The 25,391-nt window shown below is 47.4% G+C and overlaps 1 protein-coding gene across 1 annotated transcript in view; it reads right to left on the minus strand.

Moving 5' to 3' along the window:
- The window catches only part of LOC139233085 (xenotropic and polytropic retrovirus receptor 1 homolog), a 133,884-nt gene that overhangs the window by 13,988 nt on the left and 94,505 nt on the right, over positions 1 to 25,391 (minus strand). The window contains exons 4-9 of the mRNA XM_070863604.1: positions 22,379 to 22,596; positions 12,285 to 12,434; positions 10,499 to 10,582; positions 9,679 to 9,760; positions 4,977 to 5,164; positions 3,053 to 3,232 (exon numbers count right to left, since the gene is read on the minus strand). Coding sequence (XP_070719705.1) covers positions 3,053 to 3,232; positions 4,977 to 5,164; positions 9,679 to 9,760; positions 10,499 to 10,582; positions 12,285 to 12,434; positions 22,379 to 22,596 — 902 coding nt within the window. The remainder of the gene's footprint in view (positions 1 to 3,052; positions 3,233 to 4,976; positions 5,165 to 9,678; positions 9,761 to 10,498; positions 10,583 to 12,284; positions 12,435 to 22,378; positions 22,597 to 25,391) is intronic.

The following is a 25,391-nucleotide window of genomic DNA, read 5'->3' on the forward strand; positions in this document are numbered from 1 at the left end:
TGGCAAGGAGAAGGTGCAAGTCTGAGTTGTGTCACAAAATCTGCTGAATGGCTGGATCTTCCAGCCACGGAACGAGGCCATTCAGCCTATCGTGCCCGCGCCCACTCTTTGAATGAGCGATCCAATTAGTCTCTCACTCCTCCACTGTGTGTCAGCCGTGGCTCAGTGGGCAGCACTCTCGACTCGGAGTCAGAAGGTTGTGGGTTCAAGTCCCACTCCAGGGACTTGAGCCACACAAATCCAGGCTGACACTCCCAGTGCAGTGCTGAGGGAGTGCTGCATTGTCGGAGGGTCAGTACTGAAGGAGTACTGCACTGTCGGAGGTGCCGTCTTTCGGATGAGATGTTAAACCGAGGCCCTGTCTGCTCTCTCAGGTGGATGCAAAAGAACCTATGGCACTATTTCAAAGAAGAGCAGGAAAGTTATCCCTGGTGTCCTGGGGCCAATATTTATCCCTCAATCAACATAATAAAAAGAACAGATTATCTGGTCATTATCACTTTGCTGTTTGTGGGAGCTTGCTGAGCGTTAATTGGCTGCTGCATTTCCCACATTGCAACAGTGACTACACTCGAAACGTACCTTATTGGCTGTAAAGCGCTTTAAGATGTCTGGTGGTTGTGAAAGGCGCTATATAAATGCAAGTCTTTCTTCTTAGCCCTGCAGAATTTTCCCCTTTCAATTATTTATCCAATTCCTCTTTGAACGTTACTATTGAATCTGCTTCCGCCGCCCTTTAGGCAGTGCGTTCCAGATCACAACAACTCGCTGCGTTAAAAAATAAATTCTCAACTCTCCCCGCCCCCCCAACCCCCCCCCCCCCCCCACTCACCTTGGTTCTTTTGCAAATTACCTTAAATGTCTGTCCACCGGTTATTAGTATTCAATACACACCCAGCACTGACATCGCTCATCTTGACGAGCACAGAAACTAGGGCCCTCCACAGAGACTCAACAAGGCGGCTGTTCATAGAATCATAGAATGGTTACAGCACAGAAGGAGGCCATTCGGCCCGTCGAGCCCGTGCCGGCTCTCTGCAAGAGCACTTCAGCCAGTCCCACTCCCCCATCCTTTCCCTGTAGCCCTGCAAATCTTTTTCCTTCAGGTACTTATTCAATTCACTTTTGAAAGCCACGATTGAGTCTGCCTCCACCACCCTTTCAGGCCGTGCATTCCAGATCCTAGCCACTCGCTGTGTAAAAAAGATTTTCCTCATGTCGTCTTTGGTTCTTCTGCCAATCGCCTTAAATCTGTGTCCTCTGGTTCTCGACCCTTCTGCCAATGGGAACAGTTTCTCTCTATCTACTCTGTCCAGACCCTCGTGGTTTTGAACACCTCGATCAAACCTCCTCTCAATTTTCTCTGCTCTAAGGAGGACAACCCCAGCTTCTCCAGTTTATCCACGTCACTGAAGGCCCTCATCCCTGGAACCATTCTTGTAAATCTTTCCTGCACCCTCGCTAAAGTCTTCACATCCTTCCTAAAGTGCGGTGCCCAGAATTGGACACAATACTCCAGTTAAGGTTGGGCCAGTGTTTTATAAAGGTTCAGATCTTATGGGTACAGTTGCCCTTGGACTTCCCACGTTAGAGAGACCTTTCTGCTGTACAGCACCCTCCATTAGGCTGAAAGCAGAAGTATCCAATTCCTACAGACCTATTCCCCCTGACAACCTGTTGACTGCTGGATCCCTTTTGTTGATGGGCGGCGGGAGGGGGGGCGGTGGTTACCTCCTTCTGTGATGCCCCACAATTCCTTGGTAAGAATGGCGGCAGACACATGCCTACCTACCCTTTACCTTTACCAGCTGCTGAGGGTATCCGAGATGGTAGCCCCTGGGGGAAGACTCTCCCAGTAATTTATCTCGACCTCCAGTGGGGTAGGGTGGGAGGAGATGGTGCATCCTCTAGCCTCCCACTCACCTCCCCCACCCATCAGGGCAATCAGATCATGAAGGTCTTCCAGCCAGGATAATGAGATCCTTTCCCATCCAGGTGAGGGGGAATCACAGCTGGGGAATGGGATCTTTACAACAGTGACTACACTTCAGAAGCACTTCATTGACTGCAAAGCGCTTTGGGGCGTCCCAACACCGTGACAGGCGCTATATGAATGCAGGATGGGTGGGAAAACAAATTGTGAGGAGGACACAAAAAAATCTGCAAAGGGATATAAACAGGTTAAGTGAGTGGGCAAAAATTTGGCAGATGGAGTATAATGTGAGAAAATGTGAGGTTATCCACTTTGGCAGAAATAATAGAAAAGGAAATTATAATTTAAATGGAGAAAAATTGCAAAGTGCTGCGGTACAGGGAGACCTGGGGGGTCCTTGTGTATGAAACACAAAAAGTTAGTATGCAGGTACAGCAAGAAATCAGGAAGGCAAATGGAATGTTGGCCTTTATTGCAAGGGGAATAGAGTATAAAAGCAGAGAAATCCTGCTACAACTGTACAGGGTATTAGTGAGGCCACACCTGGAGTACTGCATACAGTTTTGGTCTCCTTATTTAAGGAAGGATATACTTGCATTGGAGGCTGTTCAGAGAAAGTTCACTAGGTTGATTCCGGAGATGAGGGGGTTGACTTATGAGGATAGGTCGAGTAGATTGGGCCTGTACTCACTGGAGTTCAGAAGAATCAGAGGTGATCTTACTGAAACTTGTGAGATAATGAGGGGGTTTGACAAGGGGGATGCAGAGAGGATATTTCCACTCATAGGGGAAACTAAAACTAGGGGACATAGTCTCAGAATAAGGGGCCGCCCATTTAAAACTGAGTGAGGAGGTAAATCTGTGGAATTCTCTGCCCCAGAGAGCTGTGGAGGCTGGGTCATTGAATATATTTAAGGCGGCGATAGACAGATTTTGAGCGATAAGGGAGTGAAGGGTTATGGGGCAGTGGAGCTGAGTCCATGGTCAGATCAGCCATGATCTTATTGAATGGCGGAGCAGGCTCGAGGGTCCGAATGGCCGACTCCTGCTCCTATTTCTTATGTTCGTAAGTCCTTTCTTGTTCTTTCCTCGTGCAGCTACTTCCGCTGATGTACTCACCAGGAGTTTTAACAGCCAGACCCGGGACTTGTAGTAGAAGGTTTTGGTTGGGTTCAGGAGTAGCAACAACATGAATCCGTACAGGAGCAGGGGATTGACTGGCATTGGAGTGTGGATGTAAGAACTGAAGAGGCAGGCGAGCAGACTCACGCACCAGAGGACACCCAGGAAACCTGCCAGCTGAAAGAGAAAGATGGAGGTGAGAAACTCTCAATATTTGGACCGATCTCAGACAGGATGTACTGACGCCGTTCGCGTCTTGCTCACACGACGATAATCTTTAAATTTAAAAAAAATTAAATTATTTCTGGGGATGTGGAGAAAGTACCTGTGACTGGCTTGATGCAAATGAGTGGCTGGCTCGGGCCGCTTCAGGGTTAACCACCGAGGTGTAGAACTAGGGTATCAGCTGTGGCTCAGTGGGCAGCACTTTTGCCTCTGAGTCAGAAGGTTGTGGGCTCGGGTTCAAGTCCCACTCCCGGAACTTGCAGCACAGAAAATCTGAGCTGACACTCCCAGTGCAGTGCTGAGGGAGCGTTGCACTGTCAGAGGTGCCATCTTTTGGATGAGACGTTAAACCGAGGCCCCGTCAACTCTCTCAAGTGGACGTAAAAGACCCCATGAACTATTTTGAAGAGGAGCAAGGGAGATATCTCCAGTGTCCTGGGGCCAATATTTATCCCTCAATCAAAATAGCAAAAGAAAAGATCATCCGGTCATTATCACATTGCTGTTTGTGGAAGCTTGCTGTGCACAAATTTGCTGCCACATTACCTACATTCCTCCAAAAGTACTTAATTGGCTGTAAAGCACTTTGAGACATCCGGTGGTCATGAAAGGCATTATATAAATCCAAGCCTTTCTTTTGGAGTCATATATAGGCCAGACCAGGTAAAGACAGCAGATGTCCTTCCTTTTAGGACTTTCATGACAATCATAGCTTCATAGTCACTTTTACTGATCCCACCAACCTCTGATTTGCAGATTTGTAAACACTGAATTCAAATTCTCAAACTGCCGTGGTGGGATTTGAACACATGTTCTAGTACAGAATTACTAGTCCAGTGACATAACCACTTCACCACCACTTCCCTGATGTACTGTATGCACCTGTGAGTATGCTCACAGGTTTATGGAGCTGTTGCCTGTTCCTGGGCGTGGCCATTAACCGGTCCAGGCAGCGGGCGGTCGAGGGGGTCGTTCAGCCCGACTGCCTGCCTCTCTTCCGCGGCTACGTTCAGGCCAGGGTGTCCCTGGAGATGGAGCACACGGTGTCCACTGGTACGCTTGCGGCCTTCCGCGAGAGGTGGGCGCCGGAGGGACTGGAGTTCGTCGTCACCCCCGGCAACCAAATTTTGATTTGGTTTGTAAGCTTTTAAACATTTTTGTTTAGTTTGCAGTTTCTAGTTGTTGTGTCCCTTTAACGAGGGAGCACTTGGTTTAATTGTATAACTTAAAATAGTTGTAGAACTGTTGCATTGTGAGTGGCTTCACCAGTCACGTGATGTTCACAAGACTCAATAAAACCCCAGCCAGTTGGGTCTACGTCATCCACGATGAGGCATGTGGTTGTGAGCCCAGTGGATGAACTGGTAATGTGTAGTGTGATTGTTAAACCTTTGTTAATAAACCAACTGGTTCTTAATAGCAATGCGTTGCTCTGACTTCTTAAGCAAAGAACCCTTGAAGCCAATACATTACAGCTGTACAGGGTATTTGGAATATTGCATCAGCTCCTACTCTGGATCTACAATGGGGCATAAAGTCGAGCAGGGTGTAAAACAGGAGTCTGACCCAAACCCAACCCAGAGGGTTAGGTCAAATCTCCCCCCTCCCCCTTCCCTTGCCTCCATCCCTCATGTCTTGGCCTTGATAAGGCAGCAGCTTCCACTGCCGTTTAGAAACGAGGCTCCATCAGACTCACCTCAAACAATTGCTGATGGGATAGGTGGTCCCTGGGGTCAAGTTCAAAGATCAGGATGTGGTTCACTCCCGCCTTCCTCCAGCCGTAGATGTTAATTCCTAACAGGAAGACGAACTCGATGAGGATGAAGCCGCCTCTATAAGCCCTCAGTAGGGGCCACATGCTGGCGTTCTTGGATACGTAGATACCTGGTGGTGAATAAACAGCCAGGAAGAATGTAATAAAGCCATGGTTGGTGGATGTGAGGCATTTAACCAAAGAGCTGTAACCATATAAGCACACACACTGTGAATGGATAGGTACTATGCCTCGAGCAGTTCTGGTCTCCATACTATAAAAAGGATACAGAGGCACTGGAGAAGGTGCAAAACAAAGATTTACAAGGATGATGCTAGAACTGAGATCTATAACTATCAGGAAAGACTGAACAGGCTGGGACTCTTTTCTCTCGAAAAGAGAAGGCTGAGGGGTAATCGGATAGAAGTCTTTAACATTCTGAAGTTTGATAGGGTAGATGTAGAGAGGATTGTCCTACTTGTCGGGAGGAGTCTAAAATTAGGCGTTATAAATATAAGGTAATCACAAATAAACCCAATAGGGAATTCAGGAGACACTTCTTTACCCGGAGAGTGGCGAGAATGTGGAACTCGCTGCCACAGGAAGTGGTTGAAGTGAATAGTATCGATGCATTTAAGGGGAGGCTACATAAACACATGAGGGTGAAAGGAATAGAAGGTTATGGCGATAGGGTGCGATGAAGAGGGGTGGGAGGAGGCTCGTGTGGAGTATAAACACCGGCACGGACCTGTTGGGTCGAATGGCCTGTTTCTGTGGTGTAAATATAATGTAACTCCTGTTACCCTTTCGATGTCATGTATGTAACCAGCATACTACGGTAACCCTTATACAATTGTAACCCTCAGCTAACCACTACATACTGTACATACTTACTAGAAATGCACACCTTGACCACAGGGGGTGTACTTGTGGGAGACACTCCTTACCTGGAGATTCAGGTATATAAGGGGAGGTCCCTCGCAGGGCCAGCACTCCTTGGTCCCGGTAATAAAGGTGAAGGTCACAGAGTGACTGTGACTGCAGTACATGCCTCGTGTGATTATGTTTAAGAGTTAAGGACTCAACAGGTGCGATGAAGAGGGGTGGGAGGAGGCTCGTGTGGAGTATAAACACCGGCATGGACCTGTTGAGTCGAATGGCCTGTTTCTGTGGTGTAAATATAATGTAACTCCTGTTACCCTTTCGAGGACATTAAAGCTGGGCTTTGATGTAACAAGCTCATGTCACAATAAACATTGCCTGCTGCAGTTACACATTGCTAGGGTTCCAGTGGTAGTTTTTTAACTACAAGTATAGTTAAATACTTGGGACCACAGTTAAATAACTGGGAAGTGTTGGTGTTCAGAGGGACCTGGGTGTCCTTGTACACGAATCACTGAAAGTTAACATGCAGGTACAGCAAGCAATTAAGAAAACAAATGGTATGTTGGCCTTTATTACAAGAGGATTGGAGTATAAGAGTCGATAAGTCTTACTACAATTATATAGAGCCCTGGTGAGACCACACCTGGAGTATTGTGTACAGCTTTGGTCTCCTTACCTAAGGAAGGATATACTTGCCATTGAGGGAGTGCAACGAAGGTTCACCAGACTGATTCCTGGGATGGGGGGATAGTCCTATGAGGAGAGATTGAGTAGACTAGGCCTATATTCCCCAGAGTTTAGAAGAATGAGAGGTGATCTCATTGAAACATACACAATTCTTACAGGGTAGATGCAGGGAGGATGTTTCCCCTGGCTGGGGAGTATAGAACCAGGGATCACAGTCTTAGAATAAGGGGATGGCCATTTAGGATTGCGATGAGAAATTTCTTCACTCAGAGGGTGGTGAATGTTATGAATTCTCTACCCTGGAGAGCCGTGGAGGCTCAATCGTTGAAAATATTCAAGGCTGATAGATTTTTGGATATTAGGGAACTCGAGCGATTTGGGGATCGGGCAGGAAGATGGAGTTGAGGTAGAAGATTAGCCATGATCTCATTGAATGGCGGAGCGGGCTCGAGGGGCTGAATGGCCTAATCCTGCTCCTATTTGTGTGTTCTTATGTGGCCATTGTCTTCATGGGTGAATGTAGACCGTGAGCGTTAGTGGGCTATTTGACTGTGAAGCGCATCGCAGTTGAACATAGTCCTGTCCTGGTCCAATGTCCACACGCGGGGCTTTGCGGAAACAGTCACTGGATGGTGAGCGGGAGCCAGAACCTGAGCTGATTTTCTCGCTTATCACCAGCCTGTGGGGATTGAGACCTTGCCTCATATCAATGGCTGAGCCGGCTCGAGGGGGCCGAATGGCCTACTCCTGCTCCTATTTCTTATCTTCTTATAGCTTTTAACAGCATCTGTCCATAAAATTGAACTTGCTAACAGCATGCTCAGCAGTGGGTTTGCCAACTGTGGTCAGACATATTCCTGGTGATTTCATCACACGTGCTCCCGCCTCCCACCATCCTGCCCGACGAAACAAACAGTTTTTTCCCCATCTCCAATATTTTTACAACTAATAAACGAAAGCAGTCAAAGAAAATGAAAAAGAAATACATACAGGGGTCGAAATTCGGTCACGCCATTTTTGGATCGGTGATACCGGACGAACGGTGATTTTAACGCCTCAAACTGCAAAATGTAGTTTTGCCGCCCAAAGATGAGGGAGCAGCTAACGCGCCGGGAGTTCAGGAGGCCGACTGAATTTTCCGACAGTCGGCCATTCGGCCCCTTGAGCCTGCTCCGCCATTCAATGAGATCATGGCTGATCTGGTCTTGGCCTCAACTCCACTTCCCTGCCCACTCCTCATAACCCTTGACTCCCTTATCGTTCAAAAATCTGTCGATCTCCACTTTAAATATATTCAATGACCCAGCCCCCCACAGCTCTCTGGGGCAGAGAATTCCAAAGATTCACGACTCTCTGAGAGAAAAAAATTCCTCCTCATCTCCGTCTTAATCTCCTCCTCATCCATGCCATTGTTACCTCTAGACTTGTCTACTCCAACGCACTCCTGGCTGGCCTCCCACATTCTACCTGACATAAACTTGAGGTCATCTAAAACTCGGCAGCCCCGTGTCCTAACTCGCACCAAGTCCCGCTCACCCATCACCCTGTGCTCGCTGACCTACATTGGCTCCCGGTTAAGCAACGCCTCGATTTCAAAATTCCCATTCTTACTTTCTAATCCCTCCATGGCCTCACCCCTCCCTATCTCTGTAATCTCCTCCAGACCCACAACCCACCGAGATGTCTGCGCTCCTCACAATCTTCCCTCTTGCGCATCCCTGATTATAATCGCTCCACCATCGGTGGCCGTGCCTTCTGTTGCCTAGACCCCAAGCTCTGGAATTCCCTTCCTAAGCATCTTCCTCTCTGCCTCTCTCTCCTCCTTCAAGACGCTCCTTAAAACCTACCTCTTTGACCAAACTTTTGGTCACCTGCCCTAATTTTTTCTTATGTGGCTCAGTGTCAAATTTATTTGTTATGTCTTATAACACCGCTGTGAAGCGCCTTGGGACATTTTACTACGTTAAAGGTGCTATATAAATACAATTTGTTGCTGTTGTTAAATGTGCGACCCCTTATTCTGAAACTATGCCCCCTAGTTCTAGACTGCCCCACGAGGGGATTGTGGGAGTGGGACGGTTGGGGGCCGGAGCTCGTGCGATGAAACCTCCAGGAATAGGTTCCAACACGTGTTGGCAAACCTACCGGGTCGGCCTTTGTTGGCATCTGTGCTTTCTTACACCCACAGCAAGATCAGCGAGTGATCATGGTGCAACGTGATTGGGGCCCAGGGGAGGCGCGAGTTCGGGGCCCAGAAGAGGCAAGGACCTAGGGGCAGCACGGGCCAGCCCACACTGCGATATGTTTGTGCACTAGGCCCGTGCAGCAGAGCTGGTCTCCAGTCGTTTTGGTTAACCCTTGCCACTGGACTAAGACCTAGCTCTGTCAAGCCCGTGTGGTGGCTGATGTGCAACGGCCACCCCACGTTAAAAAAATCCATGCACAGGCATCTTCCACCCTTCAACATATAGTTCAGGATCTGGAATATCAGGTCCTTCATTGAAACACCTGTAAACTCATTCCTTTTTGGCTTGGAAGCAAGTCATCCTCGAGACGAGGGACCGCCTATAATGATCCTTAATTACCGCCTGAAGCGGAGGAACAAGAGGTAACAGAGACAAGCCACTTGGTAAGTGTAAGACATTCCTCGCCACTTTTTCCATAAATATTTTATTCGGCGAAAGTGTCACTTCAGACGACGGCGGGGAAAGATACAAATCGAAGGTCCCCCCCTTCCTAAACTATTAATGTTGAGCTGCGGCAAGTAACAGTATCCAATCCCTGGCCCCGCGGTTGCTGGGAGAGTGAGGTTACACAAGGCGCTGCACAACGGGTCTACGAATGTCTCACTCTGCAGCCTGCGAGCTAGGCCTCGCTCTGCTCATTACCCTGTTGGCACTCGCTGTCGTGCTGACCTGTGTTACTGGAGCCTCCTGTCTGCCACAGTCACTTGATCTGCACACGGCACTGAATTATTCATGCCGACCTGTCAGTAGTGTTGTTTACAAATATCTTGAGAATACACAATGAGAGCCTTGCTCCCTTTCCCGGTTGGCTGGTGCCTAGTGCTTACCTTTGATGATTATCAGCACCGTTAGCGCCATTATGATTCCACACTGCATCCCCACCCGGAAGGTTGTCCACACCGGGGCAGTCTGAGGGGGCACAGAATACAGCAGGCTACTATTGGAGGTTAGCACAAGTGCTCCAGACATTCTGCAAAGCCTCAACAACAGTTTCTTTATCCTCACCTCGAATGGTCTTCCTCCAACACACACACCAATCTCGCATTGACACTGACGCACACACCAATTTCACACTGACACACACTCATACACCAATCTCGCACTGTCTCACAAACACACACCAATCTCACACACACACACACACCAATCTCTCTCACATACACACACTAATCTCACACAGACACCAATCTCATACTGTGACACACACAACAATCTCACACTGACACACACACACACACACGCTGTCACACACACACACACCAATCTCACACTGTCACACACACACACCAATCTCACACTGTCACACACACACACCAATCTCACACTGTCACTGACACAAACACACACACCAATCTCACACTGATGCACACACACACACCAATCTCACGCTGTGACACACACACACACACACACACACACACCAATCTCGCACTGTCACTGACACAAACACACACACCAATCTCACACTGATGCACACACACACACCAATCTCACACTGTCACTGACACAAACACACACACCAATCTCACACTGATGCACACACACACACCAATCTCACGCTGTGACACACACAAACACACACCAATCTCGCACTGTCAATGACACTCCCATCGCCCCAATGCATCGACCAATCGGACGTTGACTGACCTGCGCTGTCCTCAGTGGTGGGACCCGAAGCCTCTTCATCGCCCGCGCTCTGTCTCCTCCTTCCAGCTGATTGGTGTACAGTGACTGTGAGGAATAAGGAGGGTTATTCACATTTAAATAAGAATGAAATGCTGTTTGCCATCATTGAAAGGAATGTCATTTCTACATTTGTTATGTCTAATCATGCTTTCTGGTATTGGTCGATGGTCTGGATTGAGGCAGTAATACTCAGTGATCTCACTAATTCTCAGCGGAGACAGTAGCAATGCTTTTTAACAAGCGATTGTGTAGACCATTCCTGTGAACGTGAATAATACTCACAACAGAAGTGCCATTCATCAGCATCTCCGTATGCATTAGTTGGTGAAGGAAACATTCCTTCTCCTCAGTGTTGCTGCCCCTTGATATTTCACTGAGCATAAAATTAAAGAGAGATTCGTTGCCCAGGTACAAATCCTAATTTATATGGCGTCTATCAATCTATCTCTTAAATTATCCATAAACACCCTACTCCCTCTGCCTGGGTATTGTCATCTCTGTAAAGACCCCACTCCCTCTGCCTGGGTATCCCACATTCTACCCTACGTAAACTAGGGGTGATCCAAAACTCAGCAGACCGTGTCCTAACTCGCACCAAGTCCCACTCACCCATCACCCTGTGCTCGCTGACCTACATTGGCTCCCGGTTAAGCAATGTCTCGATTTCAAAATTCTTGCTCTTGTTTTCAAATCCCTCCATGGCCCTTGCCCCTCCCTATCTCTCTAATCTCCTCCAGCCCCACAACCCCTCGAGATGTCTGCGCTCCTCAAATTCTGCCCTCCTGAGTATCACTGATTATAATCACCCAGCCATTGGTGGCCGTGCCTTCTGTTGCCTGGGTCCCAAGCTCAGGAACTCCCTCCCTATACCTCTCCGTACAAGACACTCCTTAAAACCTACCCCTTTAACCAAGCCCGCGCTAATTTCTACTTATGCGGATCGGTGTCAAATTGTTATCGCGTAACACTTCTGTGAAGCGCCGTGGGAGGTTTCACTGCGTTAATGGCGCTATATAAATAACAGTTGTTGTTGTTGTACTGCCGTCTCCGTAAATACTCCTCTCCCTCTGCCCGTGTTTTCACAAACCAGTGCCTTTGGATGAAGCACCTTCTGCTCTAGCCCATGGGCGGCAGTGAGTAAGTTCTGTGCATCTCCCCTGACACAAGGACACAGACACACGGAAGTAACGGTTGTGTCAGTTCCCAGGCCTGCGGTGTGCAATTTAAGAGTGACGCAATGAGCTGGCGCCCAGTCTCGCCTCCCAGTGATATTGCCTGCATAGATAGGGGTGAGCATCCCTGATTATAATCGCTGAATGGCCGTGCCTTCAGCTGCCTGGGCCCCCAAGCACTGGAACTCCCTCCCTAACCCTCTCCGCCGCCCTATCTCTCTTTCCTCCTTCAAGACGCTCCTTGACACCTACCTGAACAACCAAGCCTTTGGTGATCTGCCCTAATTTCTACTTATGCGGCTCGGTGTCAAATTTATCTGTTTTGTCTTATAACACTGCTGTGAAGCGCCTTGGGAAATTTGACTATGTTAAAGGCGCTATATGAATAAAAGTTGTTGTTGAGTGCACCACTGTAATATCCTGCCGCGGCACAGCATGGTGTGAATGTTGTCCAACAGGCCTGCAGGGAGACGGGTGGCAAGTGACAGTATAACTCAGATCTGAGCACGGGGATCACTTTGGCCTTGTTGTTTGGCGACCCCTTTGGTTAATCCCTTGCTGGTGCCCATGCTTACCTCCACCTCGGTTATGAGCTGGTCGATCTTTTTACTGGTGTACACCGGCGAGCCCTCCACTTGAGCCGCCTGCCAGCCGGCCCCTTTCGTCGCGTCGAACATCTTGTCGTACTTCTTCAGGATTTTGCACAAGCCAGTGAGGTTGAGATTCTGAAAAGAGAGCAAGAGGTAGGCACAGTCAGGTGGTCCGTCGGGAGGCGAGGCAGAAGGAAATCAGTGGGCCCGAACTTGCTGCAAAAGTAACGGCACGATCGCGGCCTGTGCCTTTCTCAACCCGCAAGTTCAGAGGTTTCGAATCGTGTCAGCCGTGGCTCAGGTGGGCAGCGCTCTCGAGCTCTGGGTCAGAAAGTTGTGGGTTCAAGCCCCACTCCAGGGACTTGAGCACATAAATCTAGGCTGACACTCCCAGTGCAGTGCTGAGGGAGTGCTGCACTGTCGGAGGTGCCGTCTTCAGGATGAGACGTTAAACTGAGGGCCCCGTCTGCTCTCTCAGGTGGGTGTAAAAGATCCCACGGCACTATTTCAAAGAAGAGCAGAGGCGTTATCCCCAGTGTCCTGGCCAATATTTATCCCTCAATCAACATAACAAAATCAGATTATCTGGTCATTATCACACTGCTGTTTGTGGGAGCTAGCTGTGCGCAAATTGGCTGCCGCGTTTCTCGCAATACAACAGTGACTACACTCCAAAAGTACTTCATTGGCTGCAAAGCACTTTGAGACATCCGGTGGTCATGAAAGGCGCTGTATAAATGCAAGACTTTTTTTTAATGCCGTGGGTTGCGAATTTCCAGAACTGACTAGTCAGTTTACGTCCTAGACCAGCGGAAGTATTTTCTCTCTATCTACCCCATTTGTTCCCCTTAATATCTTCAATCAAACTCCAGCCTCCAACCTCTTCTGCTTCCCTTCCGCGAGAGGTGGGCGCCGGAGGGACTGGAGTGCATCACCACCCCCGGTAAGCGAATTTTGATTTGAACCACATGTCTAAAGCTTAATTTGTTAAGTTTGTCGGTTTTAGTGCCCACCGCACCCCTCCCCCCTCTTTTAGCCAGGGAGCAATTGATTTAATGATTTCTGTTTTCACAGATACAACTCAAAATAGTTGTAGAGCTGTTGAGTTGGGAGTGGCTTAGCCAGTCACGTGATGTCCACAAGACTCAATAAAACCCCAGCCAGTTGGGTTCGGGGGATCCACAATGAGGCAGGTAGTTGTGAGCCTGGTGGATGAACTGGTAATGTGTAGTGTGATTGTTAAACCTTTGCTAATAAACCAACTAGTTCTTAATAGCAATGTGTTGATCGGAATTCTTAAGTAAAGAATCCATGAAGCAAATATATTACAACAGTCTTTTGGGGAAGCAAGTTCCGGATTTCCTCTACCCTTTAAGAGCTACAGTGATAGGGGATTCAATTGTAAGGGAAATAGATAGATGTTTCTACGGCCGCAACCGAGACTCCAGGATGGTATAATGCCTCCCTGGTGCAAGGGTCAAGGATGTCTCGGAGTGAGTGCAGGGCATTCTGAAAAGGGAGGGTGAACAGTCAGTTGTCGTGGTGCATATAGTTACCAACGATATAGGTAAAAAAGGGGATGAGGTCCTACAAGATGAATTTAGGGAGCTAGGAGCTAAATTAAAAAGGACCTCAAAAATAGTAATCTCAGGATAGCTACCAGTGCCACGTGCTAGTCAGAGTAGGAATCGCAGGATAGCTCCGATGAATACGTGGCTTGAGGAGTGGTGCAGAAGGAAGGGATTCAAATTCCTGGGGCACTGGAACCGGTTCTGGGGGAGGTGGGACCAGTACAAACCAGACGGTCTGCACCTGGGCAGGACCGGAACCAATGTCCTAGGGGGAGTGTTTGCTAGTGCTGTTGGGGAGAAGTTAAACTAATATGGCAGGGGGATGGGAACCAATGCAGGGAGATAGAGGGAAACAAAAAGGAGACAAAAGCAAAAGACAGAAAGGAGATGAGGAAAAGTGGAGGGCAGAGAAACCCAAGGCAAAGAACAAAAAGGGCCACTGTACAGCAAAATTCTAACAGGACAAAGGGTGTTAAAAAAACAAGCCTGAAGGCTTTGTGTCTTAATGCAAGGAGTATTCGTAATAAGGTGGATGAATTAACTGTGCAAATAGATGTTGACAGATATGATGTAATTGGCATCACAGAGACATGGCTCCAGGGTGACCAAGGCTGGGAACTCAACATCCAGGGGTATTCAACATTTAGGAAGGATAGACAGAAAGGAAAAGGAGGCAGGGTGGCATTACTGGTTAAAGAGAAAATTAATGCAATAGTAAGAAAGGACATTAGCTTGGATGATGTGGAATCGGTATGGGTGGAGCTACGGAATACCAAGGGGCAGAAAACACTAGTGGGAGTTGTGTACAGACCACCAAACAGTAGCAGTAAGGTTGGGGACAGCATCAAAGAAGAAATTAGGGATGCATGCAATAAAGGTACAGCAGATATCATGGGTGACTTTAATCTACATATTGATTGGGCTAACCAAACTGGTAGCAATGCGGTGGAGGAGGATTTCCTGGAGTGTATTAGGGATGGTTATCTCGACCAATATGTCGAGGAACCACCTAGGGAGCTGGCCATCCTAGACTGGGTGATGTGTAATGAGAAAGGACTAATTAGCAATCTTGTTGTGCGAGGCCCCTTGGGGAAGAGTGCCCATAACATGGTAGAATTCTTTATTAAGATGGAGAGTGACAAAGTTAATTCAGAACCTAGGGTCCTGAACTTAAGGAAAGGTAACTTCGATGGTTTTGAGGCGTGAAGTGCCTGGAATAGACTGGCAAATGATACTTAAAGGGTTGACGGTGGATAGGCAATGGCAAACAATTAAAGATCACATGGATGAACTTCAGCAATTGTACATCCCTGTCTGAAGTTAAAATAAAACTGGGAAGGTGGCTCAACCCCTGGCTAACGAGGGAAATTAAGGATAGTGTTAAATCCAAGGAAGAGGCATATAAATTGGCCAGAAAAAGCAGCAAACATGAGGACTGCGAGAAATTTAGAATTCAGCAGAGGAGGACAAAGGGTTTAATTAAGAGGGGGAAAATAGAGTACGTGAAGAAGCTTGCTGGGAACATAGGCCCCAAGTTTCATCCCGCGGCGCAAACGGCGCACCTCCGAGCTGGGCTCCTTGGAGCTCGATGTCTGCTTGGCACGGCGCGCTCTCCGCAGCAGGGGGCGGAGCCTAACACTCGCGCCGATTTTCTAAGTAGCAGGGGGCGGGGTACAATTGAAATTAGCCTTCGTGGTGCCGGCAACCCTGCGCGTGCGCGTTGGAGCGTGCGCGCACGCGCAGTCTCACACAAACATTGGCACTCGGCCATTTTTAAAAGGACTGCAGAAAAAGTGAAGATGTGTTTCTTGGACCCCTGCAAAGGCTTGTAATTTAATTTTTTTTTTAATATTTCTGTGTGTGAGGGAGTGCTTTTAGCAGCACTGCTGAATAAATCACCTGCTGAAATCAGTGAGTTCAGCTTTTCACTGCTAAACTTGCAGAACCGGTGCTGCATTGGTGCATGCAAATTAAGGACTGTGTGTTTGGAGAAATAAGAGTGCCAATTCAACTTTGCAAATTTAAATATAAAACTGTCGCTGTGGCTGCCTCTCCCTGTCCAAATGGCCTCAGTCCCCCTCACAGCTCGAAGGCTGCTGCTGTACCTTCGGCTGCCGTCGAGCCACTGACACCGCCCCTAAAGCGTGGGCCGAATGGCCTCAAGCACCATAAAGAGCTGTGTGTGTCAGGTGTTGATTCTTTGGCTGCCGGCCAGCCCTGATGCCGCTGATATCTCATGGCCGAATGGCCTCACGTCGGTCTGCTGCTGATTCTTCGGCTGCCAGCCACTGGCACTGCTGCTATCTCATGGCCGAATGGCCTCAAGTCCGTCCGGGTGTTGCTTCTTCACGGCCAGCCACGAAGAGAATGAAGGCCTGCCTCAAGCACCGCAGCTCAGCTCGAAGCTTGCTGCCGCTGCCGTCGAGACACTGACGCCACACCCCTGCCTGTCTCCAACATGAAAGGCCTGCCTGAAGCACAGCAGCACATGATTTATTTAACCTTTTCTTTGCTTATAAATTTTTATTCAGGTTGGATTTATTTGTATAATATTTGTATAAGTATAACTAAGGATTGATTGTAGAATTTAATGACTTCCCTTTCCCCCCGCTCCCCCCCCACACCTCGTTCCCGACGCCTAATTTGTAACCTACGCCTGATTTTCTAAAGTGTAGCCAAGGTTTTTTCGAGTGTACAAAAATCTTCACTTACTCCATTCTAAGTTAGTTTGGAGTAAGTTTTCACTGACGAAACTTTGAAAACAGGCGTAAGTGGCCGGACACGCCCCCTTTTGAAAAAAAAATTCTGTTCCAAAGTGAAACTGTTCTAACTGACTAGAACTGGAGCAAACTAAATGTCGAGAATTCCAATTTCTAAGATACTCCGTTCTACACCAGTTGCTCCTAAAAATCAGGAGCAAATCATGTGGAAACTTGGGGCCATAAAAACTGACTGCAAAAGCTTCTATAGATAGGTGAAGAGAAAAAGATTAGTGAAGACAAACGTAGGTCCCTTGCAGTCGGATTCAGGTGAATTTATAATGGGGAACAAAGAAATGGCAGACCAATTGAACAAATACTTTGGTTCTATCTTCACGAAGGAAGACATAAATAACCTTCCGAAAGTACTAGGGGACCGAGGGTCTAGTGAGAAGGAGGAACTGAAGGATATCCTTATTAGGTGGGAAATTGTGTTGGGGAAATTGATGGGATTGAAGGCCGATAAATCCCCGGGGCCTGATAGTCTGCATCCCAGAGTACTTAAAGAAGTGGCCCTAGAAATAGTGGATGCATTGGTGATCATTTTCCAACAGTCTATCAACTCTGGATCAGTTCCTATGGATTAGAGGGTAGCTAATGTAACACCACTTTTTTAAAAGGGAGGGAGAGAGAAAGCGGGTAATTATAGACCGGTTAGCCTGACATCAGTAGTGGGGAAGATGTTGGAATCAATTATTAAGGATGAAATAGCAGTGCATTTGGAAAGCAGTGACAGGATCGGTCCAAGTCAGCATGGATTTATGAAGGGGAAATCATGCTTGACAAATCTTCTGGAATTTTTTGAGGATGTAACTAGTAGAGTGGACAAGGGAGAACCAGTGGGGATGTGGTGTATTTGGACTTTCCAAAGGCTTTTGACAAGGTCCCACACAAGAGACTGGTGTGCAAAATTAAAGCACATGGTATTGGGGGTAATATATTGATGTGGATAGAAAACTGGTTGGCAGACAGGAAGCAGAGTCGGGATAAACGGATCCTTTTTAGAATGGCAGGCAGTTACTAGTGGACTGCCGCAGGGCTCAGTGATGGGACCCCAGCTCTTTACAATATACATCAATGATTTGGATGAAGGAATTGAGTGTAATATCTCCAAATTTGTAGATGACACGAAACTGAGTGGCGGTGGGAGCTGTGAGGGGGACACTAAGGGGCTGCAGGGTGACTTGGACAGGTTAGGTGAGTGGGCAAATGCATGGCAGATGCAGTATAATGTGGATAAATGTGAGGTTATCCACTTTGGGGGCAAAAATGCGAAGTCAGAATATTATCTGAATGGCGGCAGATTAGGAAAAGGGGAGCTGCAACGAGACCTGACTGTCATGGTTCATCAGTCATTGAAAGTTGGCATGCAGGTACAGCAGGCGGTGAAGAAGGCAAATGGCATATTGGCCTTCATAGCTAGGGGATTTGAGTATAGGAGCAGGGAGGTCTTACTGCAGTTGTACTGGGCCTTGGTGAGGCCTCACCTGGAATATTGTGTTCAGTTTTGGTCTCCTAATCTGAGGAAGGACATTCTTGCTATTGAGGGAGTGCAGCGAAGGTTCACCAGACTGATTCCTGGGATGGCAGGAATGACATATGAGAGACTGGATCAACTGGGCCTTTATACACTGGAGTTTAGAAGGATGAGATGGGATCTCATAGAAACATATAAAATTCTGACGGGACTGGACAGGTTAGATGCAGGAAGAATGTTCCCGATGTTGGGGAAGTCCAGAACCAGAGGACACAGTCTAAGGATAAGGGGTATGCCATTTAGGACTGAGATGAGGAGAAACTTCTTCACTCAGAGTTGTTAACCTGTGGAATTCCCTACCACGGAGAGTTGGTATAGATATATTGAAAAGGGAGTTAGATATGGCCTTTACGGCTGAAGGGATCAAGGGGTATGGAGAGAAAGCAGGAATGGGGTACTGAGGTGAATGATCAGCCATGATCTTATTGAATGGTGGTGCAGGCTCGAAAGGCCGAATGGCCTACACCTGCACCTATTTTCTATGTTTCTATGATCTGCCCGCTGGGTGCCCTGGAATCAGGAGCATGAGACTGAAGTGCAATGAAAAATTGAGGTGCAGCCCCTTCAAAAATTGGAAGAGGTGCTGCCACACGCTGTGTATGCATGGAACACGGACTCCTCCAGGCTGCAGACATTTCAGGCGGCCTGGGAGTCCGTGAACCGACTTAAAACAAGCCTATATTTACAGAGACCCACATTACATACCATACACCCACCAAGATAACCTTCTTTTCACTTCCCGAGCCTGCTCCCAGATATCTGAACACAAGAGAGTCCCCAATTAATACCCACCACCCGAATACAATTAACAACTATTTTCTATGTTTCTATGTTTCTAACATAAGAAATAGGAGCAGGAGTAGACCATTTGGCCCCTCGAGGCTACTCCGCCATTCAATAAGATCATGGCTGATCTGATCATGGACTCAGCTCCACTTCCCTGCCCTCTCCCCCAAACCCTTGATTCCCTTATCACTCAAAAATCTGTCTATCGCCACCTTAAATATATTCAATGACCCAACCGCCACAGCTCTCTGGGGCAGAGAATTCCACAGATTTACAACCCTCTGAGAGAAGAAATTCCTTCTCTTCTCAGTTTTAAATGGGCGATCCTTTATTCTAAAACTATGCCCATTAGTTTTAGATTCCCCCACGAGGGGAAACATCCTCTTTGCATCTACCTTGTTAAGCCCTGTCATTATGTCTCAATAAGATTAGCTCTCATTCTTCTGAACTCCAATGTATATAGGCCCAATCTGCTCAACCTTTCTTCATAAGTTAACCCCTTCATCTCAGTAATCAACCGAGTGAACCTTCTCTGAACTGCCTCCAATGCAAGTCTATGCCTCCTTAAATACAGAGATCAAAACTGTACGCAGTACCCTGTACAGTTGTAGCAGGATTTCTCTGCTTTTATACTCTCTTCCCCCTTGCAATAAAGGCCAACATTCCATTTGCCTTCCTGATTACTTGCTGTACCTGCATACTGACTTCGTGTTTCATGCACAAGGACCCCCAGGTCCCTCTGCACTGCAGCATTTTGTAATTTTTCTCCATTTAAATTATAATTTGCTTTTATATTTTTTCTGCCAAAGTGGATAACCTCACATTTTCCCACATTGTACTCCATCTGCCAAATTTTTGCCCACTCACTTAACCTGTCTATATCCCTTTGCAGATTTTTTGTGTCCTCCTCACAATTTGCTTTCCCACCCATCTTTGTATCATCAGCAAACTTGGCTACATTACACTCGGTCCCTTCACCCAAATCATTAGTATAGATTGTAAATAGTTGAGGCCCTGCATCGATCCCTGCAACACCCCATTAGTCACTGTTTGCCAACCGGAAAATGACCCATTTATCCCGACTCTCTGTTTGTGTGAGAAAAAGTGTTTCTTGATTTTACTCCTGAATGGCCCAGTGCTCCTCCAAACTTTCCACTATGTTCCACCTAAGCTTCACGTGATACCTCCTCCCTGTGCCCATTGTGTTATATCTAGACATACAGCACTGCTTCCTACTCCTTCCTCCCCCTGTCCCCGCCGCCCCCTTCCTCTTCCAGACTTTTAAAAACCCAAGCTTAGAATCACCCCCAGCCACCAATACTTGATATCCCTCCTGGACTTGAGCATATAAGGAAGGATATACTTGCCATTGAGGGAGTGCAACAAAGGTTCACCAGACTGATTCCTGGGATGGGGGGGATTGTTCTCTGAAGAGCGATTGAGTTGACTAGGCCTATATTCTCTAGAGTTTAGATGACTGAGAGGTGATCTCATTGAAACATACAAAACTTTTATAGGGCTTGACAGGGTAGATGCAGGGAGGATGTTTCCTCTGGCTGGGGAGTCGAGAACCAGGGGTCACAGTCTCAGAATAAGGGGTCGGCCATTTAGGACTGAGATGAGGAGAAATTTCTTCACTCGGAGGGTGGTGAATCTTTGGAATTCTCCACTGCAGAGGGCTGTGGAGGCTCAGTCGTTGAGTATATTCAAGATAGAGATCGATAGATTTTTGGATATTGAGGGAATCAAGGGATATGGGGACAGTGCAGGAAAGTGGAGTTGAGGTAGAAGATCAGCCATGATCTTATTGAATGGTGGAGCAGGCTCGAGGGGCCGAATGGCCTACTCCTGCTCCTAATTCTTATGTTCTTATATAAGCTAGGCTGACACGTCCATGCATTACTGAGGGCAGCGCTGCATTGCTAGAGGTGCTGCCTTTCAGAAAGAAAGAACAAGCTTGCATTTATATAGCACCTTTCACAACCTCAGCCTATCCCACAGAACTCCACAGCTCATGAATTGCTTGCATTTTTTTTAAGACTAGTCGCTGCTGTAATCTCAGGAAATGCAGCAGCTAATTTACATTCAGCAAGATCCCACAAACAGCAATGAGCAGAATGACCAGATTTTGTAATATTATTTGTTGAAAAATAAACGTTGGCTGGGAAGCTAGGAGAATTTTCTGCCCTTTGAAATAGTTCCATGGGATCTTTTATGTCTAACCTGGAAGGACAGACAGGTTATTTTTCATTCATTCTGGGATGTGGGCATCGCTGGCAAGGCCGGCATTTATTGCCCGTCCCTAATTGCCCCTCGAGAAGGATGGTGGTGAGCCGCCTTCTTGAACCGCTGCCGTCCGCGTGTTGGAGGAGCTCCCACAGTCTTTAACATCTTATCCAAAAGGGCAGTACCTCCGACAGTGCAGCACTCCCTCAGTACTGCACTGGGAGTGTCGGCCCAGTTTTTGTGCTCAAGTCTCTGGAAATGGGCTTGAGCGCACAACCTTCTGACTTCGAGGTGAGAGTGCTACTCTCTGAGCCCCGGCCGGCACTTTAAGCTGAGGCCCATTCTGTGTACTGATTGTGACCATGGGCTGGTAATTCAGTCGGAGGGTTTTTAAGGTGCTAATGTTGGGCTGTCGCTAAATTTAGCACAAGAAAATGTTTATCGACTGGAGCCACAAAATTCAGTAGTTGCAGCCTGACAGTGGAGCGGAGCACGAAGGGAGGCGGCCTCTTAAGGCGCGAGGCCAGGTCAGCAACTGAACATCCCGTTGCTAAAGAGCTGGCTTGGTAGTGCCCTAAGAGAAGCCTCCCTGCAAAAAGCAAAAGAACCGGCACAAAAAACATTCCCGATACATTACTCACCCCAAATAAAGTTAAATCGCAAAAAAAAAAAATGAGCAATCACTTCCTTCTCTTAGTGCTTTGGAACAGCTCTGCACGCCAGCTTTCTCTGGCGCCATCACTAGGGGGCGCTATGGGTGCAGCGCAAAACAAATGTTGTACCTGTGTCGCTACCGAGGGTGTTGCACATTGCCGCGACGCTCCCGGCCGATACTCCTCAGCGCCGCCGATACCAGCGCACTGAATTTGCCAAGCGGCTGCAAACCCTGTAGCGCCCCTCATGAAGGGCCCTCTGCAACTGAATTTCGCCCCACTTGTGTTAACTTTTGTAGTCTGTGATCGACAATGCATTCAGTTTCCTAATTCCCCTAGAATCTCCAGCGACTGCTAGCGAAGGGAACGAAAGCGACAGGATGCCCCACCCCCAAGCCATGTGCCGTCGGTGAAAGCAGCGGACTTGGATTCCATTGTTCCATTCTGTCTCTCACGACAGAAAACACACATTTTTCCCGCTGAGTCCCAATGATCTCATTGGGCTGAAAAACTGGCCTGCCCCCCCCCCCCCCCCCCACCCCCGTACCTGGTAGTTCTGCAGTAGAACGAGGCTGAGGTAGAGTTCACTGAAGGCCAGCTTCAGGTCGCACATGGTCTTGTGTCGCGCTCGGTGTCTGTGTGGTCTATGAAGGATGCCCCTCCACTGGCCGGCTGATCTCGCACTGTCATCTCTCTGGGCATCGAGCACTGCTTCAAGTTCACTCTGTAGCGTCGCTAATCGTCTCTGGGCTTCTGCGAGTTTTTCTGGAGGGTGGGAGTGGGGTGGGGGGGTGGAAAGAGATTTGTTAAATTGAGGAGCAATATGACAAAATGATTCTGTCTCTTCATCGAATAATAGAAATTTACAGCACGGAAGGAGGCCATTTCGGCCCATCGTTTCCATGCCGGCTGACCAAGAGCTATCCAGCCGAATACCACTTTCCAACTCTAGCCCTGTAGGTTACGGCACTTCAAGTGCATATCCAAGTACTTTCTAAATGTGGTGAGGGTTTCTGCCTCTACCACCCTTTCAGGCAGTGAGTTCCAGACCCCCACCACCCTCTGGGTGATGAAATTTCCCCTCAAATCCCCTCTAAACCTCCCCCCTATTACTTTAAATCTATACCACCCTGGCTGTTGACCCTTCTGCCAAAGGAAACGGGTTCTCCTATACACTCTAGGCCCCTCATAATCATATGCACCTCAATCAGGTCTCCCCTCAGCCTCCTCTGTTCCAAAGAAAACCGACCCAGCATCTCCAATCTTTCCTCATAGCCAAAATTCAGTAAATGGAGTTACGTTATCGGAAGTGCTCGCATTTGCTATTAATGCCCTTTACTTTGGCAACGTAGGTCAGAGAGCAAATGATGTACAGGATCCATGATGGGCACTGGTGATCAGTAGGAGTGTAAAACACAAGGAATGGAGCGATTAACACGTACGTAATCAGCCTGCTTCACAGGACGGTTTATTTCTAAAAACCATTTCCGTTGTGCATCCTATCTTTGTAACGTTTCCTACATCACAACAGTAACTACACTCCAAAAAAAGTACTTCATTGGCTGTAAAGCACTTTGAGATGTCTAGTGGTTGTGGAAGGCGCTATATAAATCTAAGTCTTTCTTTTTCTTTTTGTACTCACACCACATGTTAATCTAATCCTAAAACCAAAGAGTCCTCTGGACTTGATGGCGTGCATCCTAGGGTCTTAAGAGAAGTGGCTGCAGAGATAGTGGCTGCATTGGTTGTAATCTACCAAAATTCCCTGGATTCTGGGGAGGTCCCAGCAGATTGGAAAACCGCAAATGTAGCGCCCCTATTTAAAAAAGGAGGCATACAGAAAGCAGGAAACTATAGGCCAGTTAGCCTAACATCTGTAGTTGGGAAAATGCTGGAGTCCATTATTAAGGAAGCAGTAGTGGGACATTTGGAAAAGCATGATTCAATCAAGCAGAGTCAGCATGGTTTTATGAAAGGGAAATCATGTTTGACAAATTTGCTGGAGTTCTTTGAGGATGTAACGAGCAGGGTGGATAAGGGGGAACCAGTGGATGTGGTGTCTTTGGATTTCCAGAAGGCATTCGATAAGGTGCCACATAAGAGGTTACTGCACAAGATAAAAGTTCACGGGGTTGGGGGTAATATATTAGCATGGATAGAGGATTGGCTAAGAGATATCAGAGAGTCGTGATAAATGGGTCATTTTCCAATTGGCAAACAGTAACTAGTGGGGTGCCGCAGGGATCGGTGCTGGGTCCTCAACCATTTACAATCAATATTAATGACTTGGATGAAGGGACTGAGTGTAATGTAGCCAAGTTTGCTGATGATACAAAGATGGGTGGGAAAGCAAATTGTGAGGAGGACACAAAAAATCTGCAAAGGGATATAGACAGGTTAATTGAGTGGGCAAAAATTTGGCAGATGGAGTATAATGTGGGAAAGTGTGAGGTTATCCACTTTGGCAGAAAAAATATAAAAGCAAATTATAATTTAAATGGAGAAAAATGGCAAAGTGTTGCAGTACAGAGGGACCTGGGGGTCCTGGTGCATGAAACACAAAAAGTTAGTATGCAGGTACAGCAAGTAATCAGGAAGGCAAATGGAATGTTGGCCTTTATTGCAAGGGGACTAGAGTATAAAAGCAGAGAAGTCCTGCTACAACTGTACAGGGTATTGGGGAGGCCACAACTAGAGTACTGCGTACAGTTTTGGTCTCCGTATTTAAGAAGGGTTATACTTGCATTGGAGGCAGTTCAGAGAAGGTTCACTCTGTTGATTACTGAGATGAAGGGGTTAACTTATGAAGAAAGGTTGAGCAGGTTGGGCCTATATACATTGGAGTTCAGAAGAATAATAGGTGATCTTATTGAAACTTATAAGATAATGAGGGGTCTCGACAAGGTGGATGCAGAGAGGATATTTCCACATAGGGGAAACTAAAACTAGTGGGGGCATAGTCTCAGAGTACGGGGTCGCCCATTTAAAACTGAGATGAGGAGAAATTTCTTCTCTGAGGGTTGTAAATCTGTGGAATTCGCTGCCCCAGAGAGCTGTGGAGGCTGGGTCACTTAATATATTTAAGGCGGAGATAGACAGATTTTTGAGCGTTAAGGGAGTAAAAGGTTATGGGGAGCGGGCAGGGAAGTGGAGCTGAGTCCATGATCAGATCAGCCATGATCTTATTGAATGGCGGAGCAGGCTCGAGGGGCCAAATGGCCTACTCCTGCTCCTATTTCTTATGTTCTTAAAGAGATCATGCTAGAACTTTATAAATCGCTGGTTAGGCCTCAGCTGGAGTATTGTGGAGAATTCTGGGCACTGCTCTTCAGGAACGTTGTAAACGCCTTAGAAAGGGTGCAGAGGGGGATGTTAGCAGGGATGAACGTCTTCAGTTTTGAGGCGAGGTTGGCAAAGTTTGGGCTGTTCTCCTTGGAGCAGAGAAGGTTGAGAGTTTTTCAAGATGATGGAGCGGTTTTGTCAAGAGTAAACAGGGAAAAGGGTTTTCCCTCTGGCGAATTGGTCAATAACTAGAGGACATAGATTCTAAATCATTGGGA

Source organism: Pristiophorus japonicus, chromosome 20 (assembly GCF_044704955.1).
Source record: "Pristiophorus japonicus isolate sPriJap1 chromosome 20, sPriJap1.hap1, whole genome shotgun sequence".
Taxonomy (NCBI): Eukaryota; Metazoa; Chordata; class Chondrichthyes; family Pristiophoridae; genus Pristiophorus; species Pristiophorus japonicus.